Source organism: Monodon monoceros, unplaced genomic scaffold (assembly GCF_005190385.1).
Source record: "Monodon monoceros isolate NGI ecotype Baffin Bay Population unplaced genomic scaffold, NGI_Narwhal_1 Super_Scaffold_9, whole genome shotgun sequence".
Lineage (NCBI taxonomy): Eukaryota > Metazoa > Chordata > Mammalia > Artiodactyla > Monodontidae > Monodon > Monodon monoceros.
In genome coordinates, this window is record NW_021703786.1 from 7,641,889 (window position 1) to 7,665,460 (window position 23,572).

The 23,572-nt window shown below is 38.7% G+C and overlaps 1 protein-coding gene, 1 non-coding gene and 2 pseudogenes across 2 annotated transcripts in view; all 4 read left to right on the forward strand.

Annotated features, from left to right (window-relative positions):
- Positions 1-317: 317 nt before the first annotated feature.
- The window catches only part of PPM1E (protein phosphatase, Mg2+/Mn2+ dependent 1E), a 190,058-nt gene continuing 166,803 nt past the window's right edge, over positions 318-23,572 (forward strand). Inside the window, exon 1 of the mRNA XM_029211626.1 lies at positions 318-760. Coding sequence (XP_029067459.1) covers positions 318-760 — 443 coding nt within the window. The remainder of the gene's footprint in view (positions 761-23,572) is intronic.
- LOC114889875 lies at positions 7,437-7,540 on the forward strand. The gene has a single exon (XR_003792169.1). It is a non-coding gene; the product is annotated as a U6 spliceosomal RNA (small nuclear RNA).
- On the forward strand, positions 7,553-7,830 carry LOC114888943 (annotated as a pseudogene).
- Positions 17,580-18,280, forward strand: LOC114888941 (annotated as a pseudogene).

Here is a 23,572-nt window from a genome sequence, read left to right on the forward strand (position 1 = left end):
TCTCTAGGCAGCGTGGGCTGAGCTCTTCGTAGGGCTAGAGGGTGGGCCGTCGCTGGACCCCGCGCGCGCGCCCGCGACCAACTTTCCCTCCAGACCAGAGAGGGGCAGCGCGCTCCGCCCCCGCCCCCGGGCCGCGCACGTCCGGGCTCGGCGACGCGCACGCCTGCGGGAGCCCTCTCCGAGCAACCTAGTGCTGATCGCTCGTGCCGGTGCGGCAGTTAACCGCCCTTGCAGGATCCCGAGGCTCGCGAGCAGCCCCCTCCCCTTCCTGGGCTTCCCCCACCCACTTCCCGGTCGGCTCCGGGGCTTGAGCAGCGATGGCCGGCTGCAGCCCCGAGGAGAAAACTTACCGGCGCTTCCTGGAGCTATTCTTGGGCGAGTTTCGCGGACCGTGCGGCGGCGGCGAGCCCGAGCCGGAACCCGAACCCGAGTCGGAGCCCGAGCCCGAGCCCGAACTGGTAGCGGCTGAGGAGCCCGAGGCTTCGGTTGAGGAACCCGGGGAGGAGGCGGCCACTGTAGCCGCGACGGAGGAGGGGGAGCAAGAGCAGGAGCAAGACCCCGAGCCGGAGGAGGAGGTGGTGGCGGCGGAGGGCGAGGAGGAAGAGGCGGCGGCAGCCCGGGGGCAGTCGGCCGTGCCACCGCCGCCGCAGCCCCAGCTGCCGCCGCTGCCCCCGCTCCCGCGGCCGCTGTCGGAGCGCATCACCCGCGAGGAGGTGGAGGGCGAGAGCCTGGACCTGTGCCTGCAGCAGCTCTACAAATAGTTAAGTAGCGGGGCTTGGTTGGGGGTGGGCCCGCTGTCCCCGCCGCGCCGGCCTCGACGCGACTCCCTCGGCCCCTCAAACTGCTCTTTCCGCTCTTCATGCCCCCCCCCCAACACTGGCGCCTGGCGCGGTTGAAAGCGCCCCCGCTGCTCGGACTTGGGCTGTTGTCTGCGAGCTGCCCACGCCAGTCACGGCCCCCGCGCCTCCTGCCCGGCCCGGGAGCCGCCCCCCGCGCCCTTCCGCCGGGCCCCGTCCCCTGCTTCCCGCTTCTCCCCTGCCGCCCACTTCTTGCTCCACTTCACACACCCTTTTCCCTTCGTGGCTTGGAAGGTCCTTCCTTCCAGTCTTGAGAGCTCCCTCTTCCCAGCTCTCTTCTTACTCCTGGAGGTTTCTTCCCACCCGGGTCTGTCTTTTCCCAGCCTGAGTCCCGTGTTGTTGGCGGCGGAGAGAACGCGACTCCTTTCTAGGCAGAGCTGCTAGGTGCCTCCTGCGTAACCGCAACAAAGATGATAATTCCAGCCCCAGATCCACAGGAGGAGAGACTGGAGTAGATTTTCTGTCGGGCTCTCGGTGTTGAAAGTGCAGATGGCTTAATACATGGAAGCCTAGTATCTTCGTCTAACGACATTTGATAACTCACAGTTGAGGGAGGCGGGAAGGAATTGGGAGGGACAAGTGAGCAAAATTTTGCATGCGAGCCTTCAGGTGAAAGACAGTTGTAATTCGTTAAAGTGGAAAAGTCTGGCTGGTTTGATAAAATTGCAATTAGGTGCAGTATTTTCAGTCCACTAAGTAGATGGGGTAGGGGAGAGAAAGCAGGTGGCTTAGCTACACAGATGAAAGTCTAAAATAGAAAGGTCAAGGCTTTTCCTTTCATCCCAGTTTTTATGGGCTTGAAATAGAAAGTTTACAATTGCTTTTCTTTCTAAATGGAATTGTTCTGAAATAATGACAAAGGAGAATACGAACAAGTTTCCGAGAACACTGGTAAACCTGGGGAGTCTTTCCCTATTCTGATAGTTGTAATGAAAGGTGTTACTCTGTACCCCTCAGAAAGTTTACTACTGCAAGATTCATTGCAGTTAAATTCACTTCTTGGATCTTCTCAAAAACTTAGATTGAGAGAAGGACCTGGAAAGTAAATGTTTTGTCTTTATCCAGCCTAACAGACACCTGATCAAATCACTCTTCCTGTTAAAACAGAGGCTTGTCAGGAGGGAAAAAGTATTTAAATGTCTGCTGTAGAAGTGGACTGTGTTGATGTCCCACACTTTATACTCTATTTAAAATTTAATTTTAAAATACTATCTGGTTACCAAAGTAATAATGCTTTTGGGGAAATGTAAAAGATAAAATGGCATGTAATACCACTACCCAGATATAAACAGTATTAACATCTTAAGAGTATTTCTTCCTAGTGTTTGTAAAGTATCATAGAAAAGGGCGTATGAAATGTCATTTTTAATACTATATAAAGACACTTAAGACTTCCTGCTTAAAATGAAATGTTTACCAAAGTGGAAGGATGTATCTCAGCATCAGACTAATTCTATTTTGACAGTTCTTACCTTTACAAATGCAGTTGCAGAATTAAAGAAACACACATTTAAATATTAGAGAAGGTCCATTTTTAAAAAAAGAGTCATTACTTTAGAACAACTTTGAACATGTGGCATTCAAAGTTTTTTAAAAAATGAAATCTATATAAAGATGATGGTAAGTAGATGTGTGTTTTTCCACATGGAAAGGAAGCAAGATTTTCAATACATGTATAAACTAGAAAAGTATTTAAATTATAAAATGGCCATCTAATTGAGAACAGAAGTTTAGATTTGAAGTAAAACTAGCAAAATTAAAGTTGGAAAACATTATTTCACCTTAAATCAGAGATTTCATCATGTATACTGTTTTGTGCAGAAGCTATTAACCTATTTTTATTCAGATATAAAATGGCTGGCTTGTTTTTGTAAAGTATCTTCAAGGTCCTTAACAGATTAAAAACAAACAAACAAACCCCAAAGTCTCACAGTTTAAAAACACATAGTTTTAATGCTTTTATTTTTTATTTTATTATTTATAAAGGAAAATCATATCACTTAGCCACAAGAATCGAGACTGGAACATTGGAGAGATAGATCATTTTCCTGTTCGCTTTATTTTACAGATGAGAGAACTGAGGATCCAGATTCAGAAATGACAAATTATGTACAAATGATTCCAACATTTCCATAATCTCTGAACCTCAGAACCCTCCAACATATTTGAAATGTTGGATTGTCAAATTTCCTAGGAAATACTTTGAAATAATTCTGATTAGGGATATGTTGGAATTGCTAATTTGGAGAAGGTGAAGATTTTTTTTTCCCAAAATATTTTCTCAAATACCCACTCTGTTTATTTTGGGAATTCTTAATATTCTTTAAAAGCTCTGTCATGCTTGTCAAATAGTGCTAAAATTCTTAAATGAAGTTACCTGAAATACATATTCACCAATTTCACAGTTGGGACTAATGTAAGAAGAAGATAACACTGCGTATAATAACAGTTTCATAAGTCTGTAGCGTGTTTTTTTTTGTTAGTATTTTAGAAATATACAGTATGAAACTGCTAAACAGACTGAGGTTCGCTGAAGAAAAAAAGGGTGCTTACCTTCTCAATACTGTTTATGTATACACTGGCTGAAATTTTACTTTTAAAAATATAGTGAATGTTTTTCTCACTATTTTGCTTCTCTCAGAGTTTTTAGAATAAGAACAGCAGATATATTTATCATTCTTCATTTTGGTAAACACAAAGTTTAGGATTAGCTTGAGATAAGCAGTTACTTAGATAAGTAAAGGATCAAGGTTTAAATGGACAAAATATGGTTATAATTAGCAACTTAAAAGTTTTTCAGTGTTTGGGATAGAATTTTGCCGTTAGGCTTCAAAATAGGAAATATGTACTTAGATATTTCTCTGCTAGATATAAATATGTAACATTTTGAAAGGAAAATAATTCAAAATGGTAAAAATCCCCTTGGATGAGAAAGATGTCTGTTGTGGACTATAAATACTTTTTTAAAAAAATTTATTTAATTTATTTATTTTTGGCTGCGTTGGGTCTTCGTTGCTGTGCCTGGGCTTTCTCTAGTTGCTGTGAGCAGGGGCTACTCTTCGTTGTGATGCACGGGGTTCTCATGCGGTGGCTTCTCGTTGTAGAGCACGGGCTCTAGGCGCATGGACTCTAGGTGCGCAGGCTTCAGTAGTTGTGGCCCACGGGCTCTAGAGCGCAGGCTCAGTAATTGTGGCACACGGCCTTCGTTGCTCTGTGGCATATGGGATCTTCCCAGACCAGGGTTCGAACCTGTGTCCCCTGCATTGGCAGGCAGATTCTTAACCACTGTGACACCAGGGAGCCCCCCTAAATACTTTTTTTAAAGGACCATTTAAACAATTTTGTTTCAACTAATTAAACCTTAAGAATCAATAATAAATTCATGCAATACTTTAGAACTGTATCACTGAATTAGTCTATTACTTGTCAATAAAATATTCCAATGATTTGGAACCTTTAGCTGTTAGTATAAAAATTATCTCCTTTACTCCTTTAAACTAAAATGCCCCCCAAGAGATTAAAATAAATACTTTCTAATGATATAATATTAGGATTTCTGAGGTTAATGAATCTCTTTGAAAAGGTGGAGGTGAGATATTTTATAGCTTTGAAATAATTTGCCAATAAAATTTACAGCTGATCTTGTAGCAGATATGAATAACTTTGGCTAGGCTACATGGGTCAAAACTGTATTCTGTTTCTCTATATTTTACTGGGGATAAATCTATTTGTTTCAACCCAGAAGAAACAAATACTCTGAAGTCTTTATTAGAGCTATATGTCATTACGTTTTTAGAGCAGTTTTTTCCTCAGTTATTCATTTAGTCTGGGTTGGACTTCTCAAGGGGGGAGACAGATGTCCCAGCAGCCTGACAAAGTTAAGTACTTACAGAAGGTTTACAGTAGTAATGAGGGTGGGCACTTTAAAAATGGCTTGGAAAAGAAAATCATTGTTTATAGATACTAATAATTCAGTTATATTGAGTTATGCGACTCATTAATGACTTTGAGATAGGTTAGAAAACCATTAAGCTTTGTCTATGTATATATATGGAAAAATACATGGATGCAAGTTATACTACTCATTTAGAGTACCTTTTTTTCTTATTAAAAAGTAGTAAGAAGTAGCAAAAAGAAGAAAATAAATACCAACCATTCAGTGTAAGCCATACTTTTCAGGTTTTTCTTCTACCTCTCAGGCTGCCACTTCTCTGTGAGCTTTTAATACTCTGCCTAACCTTTTATATTGGTATTTGGTCCTTGGTCTTTTCTTTCTTTCTTTTTTTTTAAAAAAAATATTTATGTATTTGGTTGCACTGGCTCTTAGTTGCAGCAGGCGGGCTCCTTAGTTGTGGCACTTGGGCTCCTTAGTTGCAGCTTGCCAGCTCCTTACTTGTGGCAAGTGGGCTCCTTAGTTGCGGCATGCAGGCACCTTAGTTGTGGCATGTGAACTCTTGGTTGCGGCATGCATGTGGGGTCTAGTTCCCTGACCAAGGATGGAACCCGGGCCCCCTGCATTGGGAGCGCGGAGTCTTATCTACTGCGCCACCAGGGAAGTCCTGGTCCTTGGCCTTTTCAAGTGCGGTTGACTTATTTGTATATAGTCAACATCAATCTCTCCCATGATTTTGGTTATTGTAGTTATGCTAATGGCTCCTGACTGTCTCCGTCCCTGCTTTGACTGCTAATTGAATGGCTCTATCTAGATGTCTAAGTATCTTCTCAAACTGTCCAAAACTGAATTTAATCCTCCAACTCCCTCTCTCTCCCCTGCAGAAGACAAAACTAAAACCTAATTCTCTTTTTGGTGGGTTCATCCCTGATTTCTCCTTCTCTCACCCTCACATTCAGTCAAATTTTGCCTTATAAATACCTCATAAATATGTCCTTCACCATCCCCACTGTTATTGTCATCTCTTCCCAGTCTTACTCTTCTCCAATATATTCTCCCCAGTGTAGCCAAAGTGATTCCTCTAGAGTCTAGATTATGTAGATTGACTAATTATCACCCACTGCTTAAACATTTTTACTCTTTCCCTGGAGTTAGCCAAACTGTGAGGTCAAAGGCACAGTCCTCCAGAAAGCCAGGTCTGCCTGAGGCAGAAGTTTGCAAGGAGTTAGGGTCTAAATACAAAGTTAGAGGGAAGAGTCCACACAAGACCACCCTCACTTCTGACACTGGCTATAAGTTTGGGGTTTCTCAAAAACACCTCCAGATTTGATAATTCACTAGAAAGAACTCGCTGAAAGCTATTATATTAATGGATTATGGTTCATTATAAGGAAAAGATACAAATTAGAACCAGCCAAAGGAAGGGATGCATGAGGTGCTATCTAGAAGGGTTTCAAATGTGAAGCTTCCATTGTCCTCAGCAATGTGTTTCTCTCTCATGGAGTATTGCCAACCCAAGAAGCTCACCTGAGCTGCAGTGTCCAGAGTTTTTATTGGGACTTACTGATTGATTGCTCACATGGTTGAACTTAGTTTCCAGTCTCCCCTCAGGCTGATACCATGTGATCCAAGGGGCCCACCTGAATAACAAGGACAATCCTATTACTTTAGAAATAGGGATTTAGAGGTTACTCCCAGGAGCTGAGGACAAAGGCCAGACCTCTCTTTGGGCAAAGCCAATTATTTACTGTACACCTTCATCACCTATTTCTCCATTGCCCTCCAGATAAAATCCAAACAAAGCTTTATAATCTTATCAGCCTCATCCCTGAATCACTATCCACCCAGTCCATCCCACCTCTAGAAGCTACACTTCAGCTGTTTTAGATTATTAATATATTAGTTTGAATGTGTTGTGTTTGCTCTTACCTCTGCACCTTTGGACATAACATACTATTCCTTCTTCTTGATCTACCATGCTATCCCACCCTCACCTCACCCAGTCCAATCTCTTACCCATTCTTTAGGTCTCCATCTAACATCACTTCCTTTGTTCACCACCCTCACACTCAAAATGAGTTAGGTGTCTCTTCCACGTCCTCTTACAGAATACCCAGTGCTTATTCCTTTTGTAGCACTTGTTTATTATTTTTTTGTCCACGAATATTTGTATATCTTTTACTTGACTAATGGTCTTCAAAATAAGGTGTACCCAAAATAATCCATTTCAGTGAAGGAATAAAATATTAAAATCTTTTTCCTTGTATACAAAATATGAACTTAAGGGAATTCCCTGGCTGACCAGTGGTTAGGACTCAGTACTTTCACTGCCGTGGCCTGGGTTGAGTCCCTGGTGGGGGAACTAAGATATCCTGCAAGACACACGGTGTGGCCAAAAAAAATAATGAAGGTAGGTGCTAGTAATACTTGATACATTGATTGAGGTTGGCAGCTTGTTCTGTATGACAACTGACTTCATGTCAGACATGGTAAATGAGGTATCCTGATGAAGTGCAAGTTTCTTAGCTTAGAAGAGTTGACAGTGGCACCCTTACTCCAATTTTCAGAACATTATGAATTATTTCAGTTTACCTGCTCTGATTAAATTGATTCATTGATTACATTTACTGGTTTTAACAAAATTAGCCCTTACAAAATAGACAGTTGACTTTAAAGATCCCTGCAAAGCGCTCGTTTTGACAGCACATATACTGAAATTGGAGGGATACAGAAGATCAGCATGGCCCTGCACAAAGATGACACACAAATTCGTGAAGTGTTCCTGAGGAGACTGTTGCTCGCCATGGCTGACGAAAAGCCCAAGGAGTCAAGACTGACAACAACGATCATAATAATTTGATGAGGCAGGACGGTTCCGTGGTGCAGTTTAAGATTAAGAGGCACACACCACTTAGTAAACTAATGAGAGCCTATTGTGAGCAACAGGGTTTGTCAATGAGGCAGATCAGATTCCGATTTGATGGGCAGCCAATCAGTGAAACAGACACTCCTGCACAGTTGAAAATGGAGGATGAAGATACAATAGATGTGTTCCAGCAGCAGACAGGAGGTGTCTACTAAAAAGGGAACCTGCTACTTTACTCCAGAATTGTTCCTCCAGACCAAGAAGACATTCTCAATTAGAAAACTGCAATTTGGTTCCATCACATCCTGACTCCTGCTATATAGTTTCTCTATTCTTTCATTTTCCCCTTCTCCATTCCTTTATTGTACATAAAGTAAACGGTGTACAAGCATATTGCATTTTTTTAAAGTAAATGGCCAATGGTATGTTTTGATCGGCATCAGATGGAGATGGAATGGGGAAAAATACTGGTTCTGTGAAGATACCCCCTTTTCTCCATTAGTGGCATGCCCATCAGCTCTTATCTTTATATTCCAGTAAGTTATTTTGCTCTCACTGTTTAACAAAAAAAGAACAACATAAAAATTCTTGCATACCTTGTTCGATTGGAGAATTTTAATGTTTTTCATTTATCATTGTAAAACAAAGGACAATTTTACAACTTCTTTGTATGTAGCTGTTACATGTTACATGTTACAATCTGTCTTTAAGTAGGGATAAATTACTCTAAAAGAAATGAATCCTAGGTAGTTTTCCCTTCAAGTTTAAATAAACTTCTTGTTTAAAATGAAAAAAAAAAAGATTCCTGCAAAGAAATCATGGGTTGAACATAATATTTGTAATGCAAATGTAAAAAGGAACAAAACTTAAGAGCCTATATTTCTCCCATCTTTACTTATATTAGACTTTTTTAAAGGTGATTATATTTGATGAGAAATCCACAAAAATGGAACTATTAAGTAGATTATGTGGAATACACCTTACTCAAAGAAATACTAGTATATTGCTGGTGAGAGTGGTGTGTATGCATGGGTGTGTATGTATGGAATTTGTATTTGTATATATACACACATGAGAAATGTGTATCTACATTTGGGGTGGGGGTATTCATGATGCTCCAAATTTTTTTTTTATTCTTTTTTTTTTAACATCTTTATTGCAGTCTAATTGCTTTACATTGTTGTATTAGTTTCTGCTGTATAACAAAGTGAATCAGCTATACATATACATATATCCCCATATCTCCTCCCTCTTGCGTCTCCCTCCCACCCTCCCTATCCCACCCCTCTAGGTGGTCACAAAGCACCGAGCTGATCTCCCTGTCTCCCTGTGCTATGCGGCTGCTTCCCACTAGCTATCTGTTTTACATTTGGTAGTGTATATATGTCAGTGCCACTCACTCACTTCGTCCCAGCTTACCGTTCCCCCTCCCTGTGTCCTCAGATCCATTCTCTATGTCTGTGTCTTTATTCCTGTCCTGCCCCTAGGTTCTTTAGAACCATTTTTTTTTTTTTTTTAGATTCCATATATATGTGTTAGCGTACGGTATTTGTTTTCTCTTTCTGACTTACTTTACTCTGTATGACAGACTCTAGGTCCATCCACCTCGCTACAAATAACTCAATTTCGTTTCTTTTTATGGTTGAGTAATATTCCATTGTATATATGTGCCACATCTTCTTTATCCATTCATCTGTCAATGACACTGAGGTTGTTTTCGTGTCCTGGCTATCGTAAACAGAGCTGCAATGAACATTGTGGTACATGACTTTTTTTTTGCGGTACGTGGGCCTCTCACTGTTGTGGCCTCTCCCGTTGTGGAGCACAGGCTCTGGACGTGCAGGCTCAGTGGCCATGGCTTACGGACTCAGCTGCTCCGCGGCATGTGGGATCTTCCTGGACTGGGGCACAAACCCGTGTCCCCTGCATCGGCAGGCGGACTCTGAACCACAGCGCCACCAGGGAAGCCCCATGACTCTTTTTGAGTTATCATTTTCTCAGGGTATATGCCCAGTAGTGGGATTGCTGGGTCGTATGGTAGTTCTATTTTTAGTTTTTTAAGGAACCTCCATACTGTTCTCCATAGCGGCTGTATCAATTTACATTCCCACCAACAGTGCAAGAGGGGTCCCTTTTCTCCACACCCTCTCCAGCATTTATTGTTTCTAGATTTTTTGATGATGGACATTCTGACTGGTGTGAGGTGTTACCTCACTGTAGTTTTGATTTGCATTTCTCTAATGATTAGTGATGTTGAGCATCCTTTCATGTGTTGGTTGGCAACCTGTATATCTTCTTTGGAGAAGTGTCTATTTAGGTCTTCTGCCCATTTTGGATTGGGTTGTTTGTTTTTTTGATATTGAGCTGCATGAGCTGCTTGTAAATTTTAGAGATTAATCCTTTGTCAGTTGCTTCATTTGCAAATATTTTCTCTCATTCTGAGGGTTGTCTTTTCGTCTTGTTTATGGTTCCTCCAAATTTTTTTGATAGAGTGCTTGAGCAAGTGTTTGGAGACAGTTGCATCAGATTATAAGCTACATGTTTGCCATCACATCCCTAGGTCAGTAATGACAGGGACATATACAACACACAATAAATATTTGCTGATCCAATGAATGAGCCAAGAGATTAAAAATAAGATAGTATTGTTACTACATTAAACTGCTTTTTAAAAAACTTAGTAAATTTTGTGATTCTCATATTTTTAAAACTTTTTATTATAGATTTAAAGTATATAAAAAATAGTGTCCTTACCACCCAACCTCAGCAATGATGAATTTGTGGCCAATCTTTTTTCATCTATATCTTCACACATCTCACCCTACCTCCCATTATTTATATTCTGTGTAATTTTTAAATGAATACACAGTAATTTGATCACAATTCTATTAAACATTTTAGGTGTTACCAATTTTTGGTTGCTCTAAGAATATTTTGATGGTCATCCTTTGAGCACACCTTTGGTTTTCTTAGAGTGTATTTATATATAGTATATAGTGTTGGGATTACATTAAATATATTCACATATTTAAGGCTTTTGGTACATAGTTTTTAAGTGTCTTCTAACAAGGTTTTACTAGTTTACTCTCTAAGCAGCTATATATAAGAAAAAGATTATTGGTGTTATGAAATGATTTAAACATTTAGAAAATAACAGAAAATAATAAAAATATCCATATACCCACCATTCAGTTTCAACAAATTGTTTAAGATTATTTTAAGGAAATAAAACATTTCATAAGGAATTGAAGACTTTGTTGTCACTGTCTTCTATGAACCCATTCCCTTTTCTTTCTTTCCAGAGGTAATCTGGGAGTTTGGGGAATGTATCCTTCTGCTCTATATTTTTACTACACACATATTTGTATGGTCAGTATATGGTGGGCTTTTTTGGTTTTTGTTTTTATAAGTAGCTATCTTGAGACTGACCTTTTTAAAAAAGATTTATTCATATTGATACACATAGATATAGTTTTTTCATTTTAGCTACTATATAGCATTCTATATGAGTGTATTTTATTTATCCAGTTTCCTATTGATGGACAGTTGAGTTGTTTCTAATTTTTGCATGTTATGCACTATAATGGTTAAAAATAGCTGCTCTAGTGGGTAAATCCTGAAATCTCAAAAGCTTAACATAATGTTTATTTCTTGCTCATAGAGTACCTTCAATGAAGAAGGTGCTGTGTTCTATGGAGTGATTAAGGGACTCAGGCTAATAGAGAGTCTGTCGTCTTCAATTTGTGGTTTCCAAGGTTGCTCTAGGCATCAAAATATATCCAGCAAACGTAAGAGTGGAGAATGGTATTGGAGGTTTTTAGGGGCCAGTCCTTGGAAGTGTCATATATAATTTTGTTCACTTTCCATTGACTAGAATTCCAGTCAAGTGACACCACCTAGGGCCCACAGTTCCCAGCAAACAAGACTGGGAAATGTAGTCACTGGCTTGAACAGTTAAGAAACAACTTCATACTACGTAGAAAAAAAACACATAACTTTGGTGGATAGCTGGTATTCTCTGCTTTACAAATAATTCTACAGTTTGGACATGTCTCCTTGTGCATGTGTTCATAGATTTCTTGAGTATATACGTAGAAATGGAATTGTCAGATTGAAGGTACATACACTTTTACTTTGTTAGATATTGACAGATAACTTTGTCCGACAGCACTGTATGAGAGGTCTGGTTTCTCCATGTTCTCACTAATATTTGAATTGCAGTACTGCTTGTCTTGTATTTCTACACAGCTGTGTGCCATTAATGCCACTGAACTCTGTTGGAAAGAGGAGAATACTTATAGGTGACTGTGGCCTTGGTTTAGGGCATTTTGGAGGAGGACACTTGCCTAAAAGTCTAGACCAGTGCTGTCCAATAGAAACATAATTGAGCCACATATATAACTTAAAATTTTCTATTAACCACATTTTAAAAATGGAAAGTGAATTTAGTTTAATAATTTATTTTATTTAACCCAGTGTATCTAAATATGTTATCATTTAAACATGTGATCAGTATTAAAATATTATTGAGATATTTTTCATTTTTTATAGCAGTTTTCAAAATCCTGTTTGTATCTTACACGTAAAGCAGATCTCAATTGGAATATCCCATTTAAAATATTCAGTAGCCACTTGCGGCTAGTGGCTACCATATTGAATGGCACAGGTTTAGATTTAATAACAAAAATTTTAATTCTGTAACACATATCTGACATTTAATTTCAAAGTCATATTCATTCATTTATTTATTTAATATTTATTTATTTATTTGGTTGCCCCGGGTCTTAGTTGCGGCAGGCAGCCTCCTTAGTTGCAGCTCCAGGGCTCCTTAGTTGCAGCTCACTGGCTACTTAGTTGAGGTATGCAAATCTTAGTTGTGGCATGCATGTGAGATCTAGTTCTCTGACCAAGGATTGAACCCAGGCCTCCTGTATTGGGGGCGCGGAGTCTTATTCACTGTGCCACCAGGAAAGTCCCTCAAACTCATATTTAAATGGATGCTCACTCCACCCAATTCATATTTATCTAGCCTTTAGAGAAATAGCAAGCTGAATTTGTTTTTCCTAGATTTCTTTCTGTGACTAGAGAACTATACACACACACACACACACACACACACACACACACACATAAGAGCTTTTATTTATTTATTTTGGCCATGCTGTATGGCATGCAGAATCTTAGTTCTGTGACCAGGGATCGAACCCATGCCTCCTGCAGTGGAAATGCAGAGTCCTAATAACCACTGGACTGCCAGGGAAGTCCGGAGAATAATATGATTTAGATTTAGATTATTGAATTGTTAATTTCTCCTCACATAGTTTATAGTGTGGTAGTTTTCTATTGCTGTGTAACATGCTACTGAAACTTAGTGGCTTAAAACAACATCCATTTATTATCTTACAGTTTTGTAGGTCAGAAGTCTGTTAATGTTCAGCTGGGTTCTCTGCTTAAGGTCTCGAGTCAAGGCTGAAGTCAAAGTGTTGGCCAGGCTGGACTCTCATCTGGAGACTCAGGGGAAGACTCCACTTCCCAGCCCATTCAGGTTGTTAACAGTCTAGATCTTTGTTATAGATCTGAGGTTCCCATTTCCTTGCTGGCTGTGGGGTGGTGATGAGGTGGGCTGATTATCTATTGATAGAAACCACCCACTTTCCTTCTCATATGGCCCTCTCTATCTTCATACCAGCAGTGGCACATGCTTCCTCATGCTTCAGTCTCTCTGGCTTCCCCTTTCTCAATCAGAGAAAGCTCTATGCTTGTAAGGGCTCATGTGATTAGATCAGGTCCACCAAGATAATCTCCCTCTCTTAAGATCAACTTGCCATATAGTATAACACAATCACAGGAGTGATATCAAATTAGTATTCACAGATTTTAGTGAGCATCTTTGGGAGAGCATTTTAGTAATTCTTTGTGCTACAGTAGAGAAAGAAGATGGAAGAACATTTTAATTATTTTGTTTAGAGGTCTTTTAATTTCACTTCTAAATGAAAGAAAAATACTTTTCCTGTTTCTTTTTGTCTCTACTCCCAACAGTATGGTCCAAGCTTCCATCACCTCTTGGCTGGCTGTAGCAGTACTCCTAACTGCTATTGCTTGTTCCACGTTTCCCTCCCTTCAGTCAGTTTTCCGTATAACAGTTATCTGGGTCTCACCTTGCTCAGCCACTATGCTTTAGTCACAGTGGTCTTGATTTAGTTCCCAGAAACTGCCATGCTCTGTCCTGCCTCAGGGACTCTGTATTTTTGTTTTGTTTGCCCAAGCACCTTGCCCCCTTCTCTACAACTGTCCAACTCAACCATTAGGTCTTATCTTAAATATCTCTTTCTCATAGAGGTGTTTCTCTACCTGTGGTCTAAATTAAGTCTTGGTTTTTGGTTTCCATGGTATCCTTTACTTTTTCTCTATATCCACTTATAATTTATACATATATGTATTCATGTGTTAGTTATTTGATGTCTCTGTCCCACACTGAGGGCAACAGATAAAGAATGTTTTGTTTACCTTTGTGTATCCAGCACCTAGTACAGGTCCTGGCACATAGTAGGCACTCATTAAATATTTATTGAATAAATGAATGAATCTTCAACTTTTTCTCTGCGCGGTCCAGGTTGTTTCCTTTCTAGATTTTTATAGGCCTATTCTCATTACCTTCTTTCTCTTTGTTATTATTTTCTTCCTTTGCTCTACTCTGAATGGTGGAGGAACGTGGCTTCCTGTTTTATGTTATTGTTGGTATGTATTAACATTTTCAACTAGTGGCAGAAATATGTTTGCAGGTTTTTTTTGTGTGTGTGTGGTACGCGGGCCTCTCACTGTTGTGGCCTCTCCCCTTGCGGAGCACAGGCTCCGGACGCGCAGGCTCAGTGGCCATGGCTCACCGGCCTAGCCGCTCCGCGGCATGTGGGATCTTCCTGGACCAGGGCACGAACCTGTGTCCCCTGCATCGGCAGGCGGACTCTCAACCACTGCGCCACCAGGGAAGCCCTGCAGTTTTTATTACTGGTTAACATTCCACAATTTTGTAAATGAAAATTTTTGTGGGCTTAGGAGAGTAGTCTTATGTAAATTCTTTGAGAATATTGTGAACAATGACAATTTTGAAGCATAATAATACTTTGTAGAGAGTAATGAGCTAGTTAAAAGGTTGAGAGTATTCTTAATTCCTTGTGTGTATTTTCACTTAAGATTTTACCTTCTGGTGTATAGCTCGGAGGAAAACCAGTCCATTACTTCCTATCTTAGTTTAAGTCATCAAAGAAAAAGAACCAAAAGGCTTTAACACAACACTGTAAATCAACTATACTTCAATAAAAAAAAATAAATTAAAAAAAAAAGAACCAAAAGACTAATCTGCTGGGTTAGAAATAGCAAAGATAAGTTTTTTCCTGGTGACTTGATTTCATAATGAATTATAAGATTCCTACAGAAACATTACAGTTTTTGTCTTTTATAGATTTGAAGCATTTGACCATTCTACCACAAGGCACAGCCTCTGATCTTTGATATTTATTCACATTTTTCTACTTTGTGAATCTAAAAAACTAAAATAAAAACCGGTTTTTAATAAGCTTGTTTCTTGAGAAGTATATTGTGCTACAGCCAGTTTTCACATTTGCATATAAAAATAAGCAACAAAAATGTAATGCTTTTAAGTTGATATATATATATATTATTTATAAAATTGTCTTTGAGGTGTGTGGTATGTAAAATTCTTTCTTAGGCTAAAACTCTAGAGGGCAAGAATCATGCTCTAAACATGTTCTTCATTGAACCTAACAAGTTATCACATAAATATGAGAGGTGATAGTCATTAAATCAGGCTATCACTGCTTTTGCAATAGGAATGACCTCTGAAGTTTTGGAATTTGATTTCCGGCAACACTGAATATTTATTAGTTCATATAGTCTTGGTTTAGGCGGCTTATAAATAACCTCATATATTACTTAGAAGGAGACTTGTATTATTCACAGTCTACTTATACAATCAGAGGAACATAAATATTTTCAGTTTTTCAAGGTCATATGGAAAGTTAACTGTGCATCTAAAAATAATTTTCAATTTTTTAAGGCAGATAAATACAACTTTGCATGTAAATACCCTTTACCAGGGTAGTCTCTAATCATAAATATCTTTCTATAAGACTTGGTTAGCAGTGTGAACCAGAGGTTTACACCTCTGCACCTGAAATAATAATTGTAGAGCTAGTAGTAGTAAGCTGCTCCTGTTTCTTTTGTTGCTACTACATTTATTGAGAGCTTGCTCAGGCACTGTTTTATATTTAACACCTCAAGTAATCCTTGAAAAAACTGTTTGATGTTAGGTTCTATTATTAGCCCATTTTGCAGATGTGAAGGCCAAGGCACAGAAAGTTTAAAGAACTCAAGTTTCCACCATCAGTGGTGTCACTAGGACATGAACACAGGCAGACTGATTCCAGGGGTTATAGCTATAAAGTTCATTTTATAATTTTCATGCTATGTTAGAAACATGTTTCTATAGGGAAAAATCACAGTGAAGATGCAGTTCAATTGTTTGAATTTTGAGCACTGCCATTTCTGAGTTTAGGCTCTTATTTCTTTCCTTGATTACTTTGGTAGCCTCCTAACTAATGTGCCTGCCGTTAGTCTCTTTTCCCTCTAATCTAGGCTCCCTGGGTTTTCTGACATAATTGAATTTTCTCTAAAGATACCAAATTATTTCTTGCCTCTCTGCCTTTGTAGATGCTATTTCTTCCTCATGGAACATCACTTTCTTGGCTAACTATAACTAACCTACCTTTTGAGGGAGAGAAGGTGGTTGGATTTTTACTATCTTCAACCATAAAGTGCTATAGCATTAACTATAAATAAAGAACATACTAAGGTTTTTGCATCAAATATTCTTCTGAACTCTGGCCTCTAATGAAAGACAAGAAAAAACTAAAAATTCATGCTGCTTATTGAAAACACAGTTGAAATCCAGAAATTCGTTAAACAATAGACTGACAGAAAGTTCACAACTTGGTATATAGCTCATAAGGTGCCTGGAGATTATTTTTTTCCATTTTGTACTTGACTAATCCTGTAATCTATTTCGGTTTTTTTTTTTTTTTTTTTTTTTTTGCGGTACGCGGGCCTCTCACTGCTGTGGCCTCTCCCGTTGTGGAGCACAGGCTCTGGACGCACAGGCCCAGTGGCCATGGCTCACGGGCCCAGCCGCTCCGCGGCATGTGGGACCCTCCCGGACTGGGGCACGAACCCATGTCCCCTGCATCGGCAGGCGGACTCCCAACCACTGCGCCACCAGGGAAGCCCTATTTCGATTTTTTAACTTCGGTATTAATTGTTGAAGTAGCCAGAGACACCTATTTTCTATAGATTTTTAATGCCTAATATAATAGCCATCTACTCAACGCAGTGTTTCTTGGAAAGAAATCTTTAAAAAATTTTTTAAATTAAATATAAAGAGAAGTATTCTTTTGTTCAATTAGTTTGCAATCTATATTAATGTCATATATTCAGTATGTTATCTTTTAGAAGCCAGTAAAATACATACTGGTCATTAATAAGCAGTGGATTATAGATTAATATAAAGCAGTGATCACTTATATTATAGAAGTGTATTCCCGTCATTGGGTCCTTATGCTGTAACATAGTTTTGGAACCATTATCATTGTAAAATCATTATTTCTTTGCATAATGCACTCGAGTGGCTCAAAACAAAGACTGTCCTTTAGTCAGAATTCCATTTTATATATTAAAATATCCAGTTTATGTTCAACATATGCATGATATTAAAGTAAAACTATCCTTGACTATCAAGGAGAGGAGGAAATAGGACAAGTGATATCACCTTCTAATGTAGGTCTGTACAAATATATTGAAGAAGTGCACAGGCGCGCAGGTCCAGCGAGTGCAGGCGCAAAAAGGGCGCAGCTGGGTGTCTGGCTTGCGGGTGTCCGAGCTGCTGCGGCCGGAGAGGAGTGGCCGGAAGTGCTTGAATATCCACATTTCAGTTTCTGCACCTATCAAGAGTTTTAATTTGCCATGGATAATCTGTTAGCAGAAGAAATTCAGCTGAGGGCTAACCAGGTTACTGATGAGTCTCTGGAAAGTACAAGGAGAATCCTGGGTTGAGCCACTGAGTCTCAGGATGCAGGAATCAAGACTATCACTATGCCGGATGAACCAGGGGAACAACTAAAATGCAAAGAAGAAGGCATGGACCGAATAAAGACATGAGAGAAGCAGAGAAGACTTTAACAGAACTAAACAAGTGCTGTGGCTTTTGTCTATGCCCATGTAATAGGACAAAGAACTTTTGAGTCTAGTAAAGCCTATAAGGCAACATGGGGAGATGTTGGAGACAACTCTACTAGCAATGTAGTATCTAAGAAGCCAGGCCGAGTGACAAATGGTCAGCCTCAGCAAGCAACCACAGCAGCAGCCAGCGGCTGATACATTAAATGTATGACAAATGATGCCAGGGAAGACGAAATAGAAGAGAACCTGACTCAAGTGGGCAGTATCCTAGGGAATCTAAAAAACATGGCCCTGGACATAGGCAATGAGATTGAGGCTCAAAATCGACAAATAGAATGGATCACAGAAAAGGCTGACACCAACAAAGATCATATTGACAATGCCAATGCCAGAGCAAAGAAACGTATTGACAGCTAAAGCTACTGCTGTACTTTATCATTTATTCACCTCCCTAGCTCCTCCTTCAAAGCCATTACCTTTCCAGAGTTTGAAATTTTGGTTCCACACTCTTCTAATCCGGAGATGATGTGGAAGAAGATCTAGGCGTAACAGCCCCCCTATTCTTTTATTTTCTCTTTTTCCCTTGAGGGTAGGCTGCTGCTTAGTTTTCCTTCTAGTATTTTCTTTCTTGGTCCATACTCTTAGGTTGGTTTTCATACATCATGTATAGTGTTATTTTTCATTCTCTCCATTTACTTAGCAGGTTCTCCTGCTTTCACAATTTGGAAGCATTGCCAAAGGCAGTCATGTAAAAGGCAGTGGGGGCAGGCACAAGGAGGAAAGGCAAGTGGTAAGAAGTTGTTACCTCAGTAAAATCTGCAGACCCTAAAGCCAAAAGTTGCATAACCACAGTGAAGATCTAGTTGGGTTTAATTTCTATTTAAGTTGCAGTTATTGCCAATTTAGGCCAATGCTTGGTTTTGGAGCCTGTATATACAATATTTTTGTTATACATCACAACTTTGCAACCAATGCTTCAAAAAGGAATAGAATGAGTTTTCTTAAAGTGAGCTTAATTTCTGAACTCCTGGTGATTCATCTATGTACATAGATTCTATGATCCCATTTCATATTGCACCATATAGGAACACATGGTATAAATGAATGGCTTTTTATTTTCATATTATTAATAGTATCATGGTCCCATTACAGGCCTATTAACCTCATAAATTTGTTATTAGTCTTTGAAGAAAAAATATGTAAATATGTGTATATAATATGAGAATTTCTCTCAACAGCAGGGCTTAAAATTTTTTGGAAAAGTTTGACAAAGTACATCACGTGAATTCAGATTTACCTCAATGCCAAGAATTATGTTTGGATAGGAAAAAAGAAACTTGTTGTGATCTCAGGTAGAAAATAGTTAGATTGCTTTGAGTTTTATGTAGCTTTAAACTGTTTTTAAAACTAGAATTTATTCTGTTTAACTAAAAATGATTCAGAAAATTATGTCTTTAGTTTACTTATTGATGATTGCACTGTGATTCTCTTAGCCTTTTGTATTCAACTTCCAGAATCACATTTGTTTAGATCCTGAACAGTGTTATAAGAATCTGATTGGTATTTGTCACCTTTATTTAAAAACTAGCTTCTGCACACTTCAAAGCTATTAATGTCGACTGGTTTCACCAATAACCACTGCTTGATCCTTACAATTAAATTTTGTGACTAAAAAAAAAAAAAAGTATATATATGTATAAGATCAAAATACATTGAAAATCAAGTATAAAATAAAAGCATTCTCTCAGAATGAGGCCTTATAAATACCCAAACCAATTAAACATTACAGTGGAAAAGTTCATTAAATATTACATTAAGTAATTAGTAATTTTTATATTCCTACATAGGTCAAAATTACCAAACCATGAAACTGAATTTCTTCTCATTTCCCCAAGGATTATGAAAGAGATTTTAATTAAGCTTTGCTATGTTAAGAATTTCCTTGATTTTAGAAAGCTGTTTGTATGTTACTACAGCTTTTCTAAGTGACTGTCTACATAAAGATAACCTTATGTGTGGCTTGGTAATTTTGTGGTTAATGTATACCATGAAAAAGTTATTATAGGAATTCAATTCATGAAGCATATATGATCAGCTATGTTCAAGCAAGATATTGAATTATTTGGTATTTTGTAATATGTATAATTAGTAGTAAATCCTAAAAAGAATATGATTAGAGTTAAAGACAGTGTCCTTTCGTGAAACTAATGTTAATTGCGTTTGTTTTCTTATTCACTTGTTTTTCACCTCATTATAGAAAGGATTTCAAGTGGCAGATTAATTTTACTGTAATGGGAGTAATTATTTAGTCATCAAAAAAAGTTGTGTCTACCATATGCTAAGCATTGTGGTAAATGCTGCTTATACAGAAATAAAATACATGTTCCTTTCCTCAAGAAGTGTGTGGTTTAGAGAAAAAGTCAGACAAGTTAACCAGCAAGTACAGTACAATGTGAGTACAATAAAAATTATTATTAACTCTGATATGTAGGAGGTGATATACTAAGCGCATTACATTGTTATTCTCTATTTTTAAATCAGGAAATTAATATTTAGCAACATTAGTTAACTCATCTAAGGTCACACAGTAAGTGGTAGAGTCAGAATTTGAACTCAGATGTGTCTGACTCCAAAGCTTTTTATCTTGCTGCCTCTCTATACTGGTAAGAGTTAAGACAGAGTGATGCAGAGGATTTATGGGGACCGTGAGGTGGGGGTGTGCCAATGTAGGCTATTAGGTTCTGGAAGAGGATGCTTAAATTGAGTTTAAAAGACTAAATAGGAATTAGCCAAGAGGAAGAGGGAGCTGAAAAGCTTTCCAACGGAGATACTAACTTGTGCAAAGGCATAGAGATGAGAAAGCATAGCCCATTTGGGGCTTGTAAGCCCTTATTTCTCTGAATAAAGGAGAGTAAACCTGCAAAAAAAAAACTGGAGAAATAACCCCCAAATCATTCATTAATTCATTTATTCAGTCAGTATTGGGCACTGTAGACTCTATTCACTGCATCTCTGGGATGATATTGGAATTTCTAAAACTACAAGTCATAGAAATGCCACTAATGTTAACAAAATGCCACATAATCAGGAAAGGGAAGAACTTTATGCTCTTCTGTCCTCTAACTTGTTTTATTTGGCTTTTAGAACAATGGTTTCTAAATTGTAAAATCTCTCTCTCTCTCTCTTTTTTTCTGATCATTTGTCTCATCATACTACCTGATGCCAAACTGTGGAGATTTTAGAACTGAAGACTGCCTAAAGTGTTCTCAATTCAACTGTGCTAAATTCTGTTTACTTCCTAAAGATTTAAGAAAGGCTAAGTATGTTTCTCTGTAGCAGTATCCCCTGTATGACCTTATCTTTCAGGGGATAAATGTACTAAAAGTACTAAAACAGATCCTTTCAAGGATATGTTTGGAGAGATAGATGCACATCAAGCTGCTAGATGGATATACAGGACAACGCAAGACCATGACCCAGATAGAAATCAACATATAAAATCTAGGAGGTAGGGAATGGTTTTTCTGAGTTTGAAGGAGTGATGTTTATCGTTAGACACATTCAACGTGATATGATTATTAGCTTGTTTTCTCCATCTTTACAATCCAAAGAGATAGTCTTCAACATTCATTTCAAATGCTGTCTTCTAGTAGAAGAATTTCCCTGAGATCAGCTGGAAGTAATTATTCCCTCTCCTGAACTTCCCAGCATTTTATCTGTATCTTTTAAAAATACATCCAATAATTCCTTCCTTTTTATAATGTCATTTATATGCATGTCTCATCTCCTCATTTAAACTGTACGTACCTTCATGTTTGACCCCCGGCACTAAGCTTTGTACGTATAAGGCATTCAGCTAATATTTAATGAATTAAAGCATAGCATCCCTATCATAAGCTAAATCATTAGGGCAGTGTTTCTTAAAGTGTTGGACATGAATTACTTACTTCAGGATCACCTGGAATGTGTTGTTCAAAATGCAAGTTCCTGTGCTTCTGCCCACACCTACTGAATGAGAATTTCTATGGTTTCCAGTAATCTTGTTTTGAGTAAAAACACTAGATAATTATGATGTACACTAAAGTTTGAGAACCCACTGCCTTAGGGAGAATGCAAGAATCCAAATTAAAATTGAATTTACATTGAATTGCAGATGTGCTTAATGCTAAAAATAATAAAGTATAAACCATAATGGAAAATAATATTAAAAAAGAATGTATATATGTGTATAACTGAGTCACCTTGCTATATAGCAGAGATTGGCCCAACATTGTAAACCAACTATACTTCAATTAAAAAAAAAAACAAAAATAAAGTAGCGAGACTTCCCTGGTGGCGCAGTGGTTAAGAATCCGCCTGTCAATGCAGGAGACATGGGTTCGATCCCTGGTCCAGGAAGATCCCACATGTCGCAGAGGAACTAAGCCTGTGCGCCACAACTACTGAGCCTGTGCTCTAGAGCCCGTGAGTCACAACTACTGAGCCCGTGAACCACAACTACTGAAGCCTGCGCGCCTAGAGCCCGTGCTCCGCAACAAGAGAAGCCACCGCAATGAGAAGCCCACGCACCACAACGAAGAGTAGCCCCCGCTTGCTGCGACTAGAGAGAGCCCGCGTGCAGCAAAGAAGACCCAACGCAGCCAATAAATAAATAAATAAATTTATATTAAAAAACGGTAGCATTTTGTACATAGCATATAAGATGAAAATATAAGAAGAAAGAACTGAACAGGAAGATATTCTCAGTGAAGTTTTTCTGTATGTCAGGAAAGATCAATGTTCAATATTCTGGAACTTTAGTCTTAAAAAGCATATTTAGATGTAAATAATTTAGAATATTGATGACCATTTTCTTTCAATGCATTTGAAGTAGAACACCATGGTTTTATAACTAAAGACTAAGAAAAGATGCTTTGAACATTCTTATTGGCACATTCTTGTATTGCTGTATGCATAGATGTCTTTTAAGGCATGATTTCCTATAATATAGTTTGTGACTCATAGTTTTATTGTAAGAAATAGTGTGGTTTAGATACCATTTAACAATATATGCTTCTCCTTATCTTTAACAACACATTGTATTTTAGATTTACTTGTCTGTGAATGTTTTTATCTGTGACTTTTAAAAATATGAAATTGTTGATAGAATGTCAACTGTCTTGACTTACGTATTGTTTAAATTGATAAGGGCTAGGATAAGCTGTAGCAAGCAACTCCAATATAGATCTTCATCATCCAGGTAGTTCTTTTATTTCTAAAATATAAATTGTTGGCCTTCCCTGGTGGTGTAGTGGTTAAGAATCCAATCCGCCTGCCAGTGCAGGTGACACGGGTTCAATCCCTAGTCTGGGAAGATCCCACGTGCTGTGGAGCAGCTAAGCCCACACACCACAACTACTGAGCCTGCACTCTAGAGCCTGCGAGCCACAACTACTGAAGCCCGTGCGCCTAGAGCCCCTGCTCTGCAACAAGGGAAGCCACCACAATGAGAAGCCTGAGCACCTCAATGAAGAGTAGCTCCCGCTCGTCACAACTAGAGAAAGCCCACGCGCAGCAACGAAGACCCAACACAGCCAAAAATAAATTTTTAAAAAAAATTAAAATATAAATTGTTTTATAAACTTAAGCTGTTCTTATAATAGTAATAAAGATAAGAAGTGCTTAAAAAGTGCTTATAATGTAGAGAACTGGTCCAGATACTATGTATAT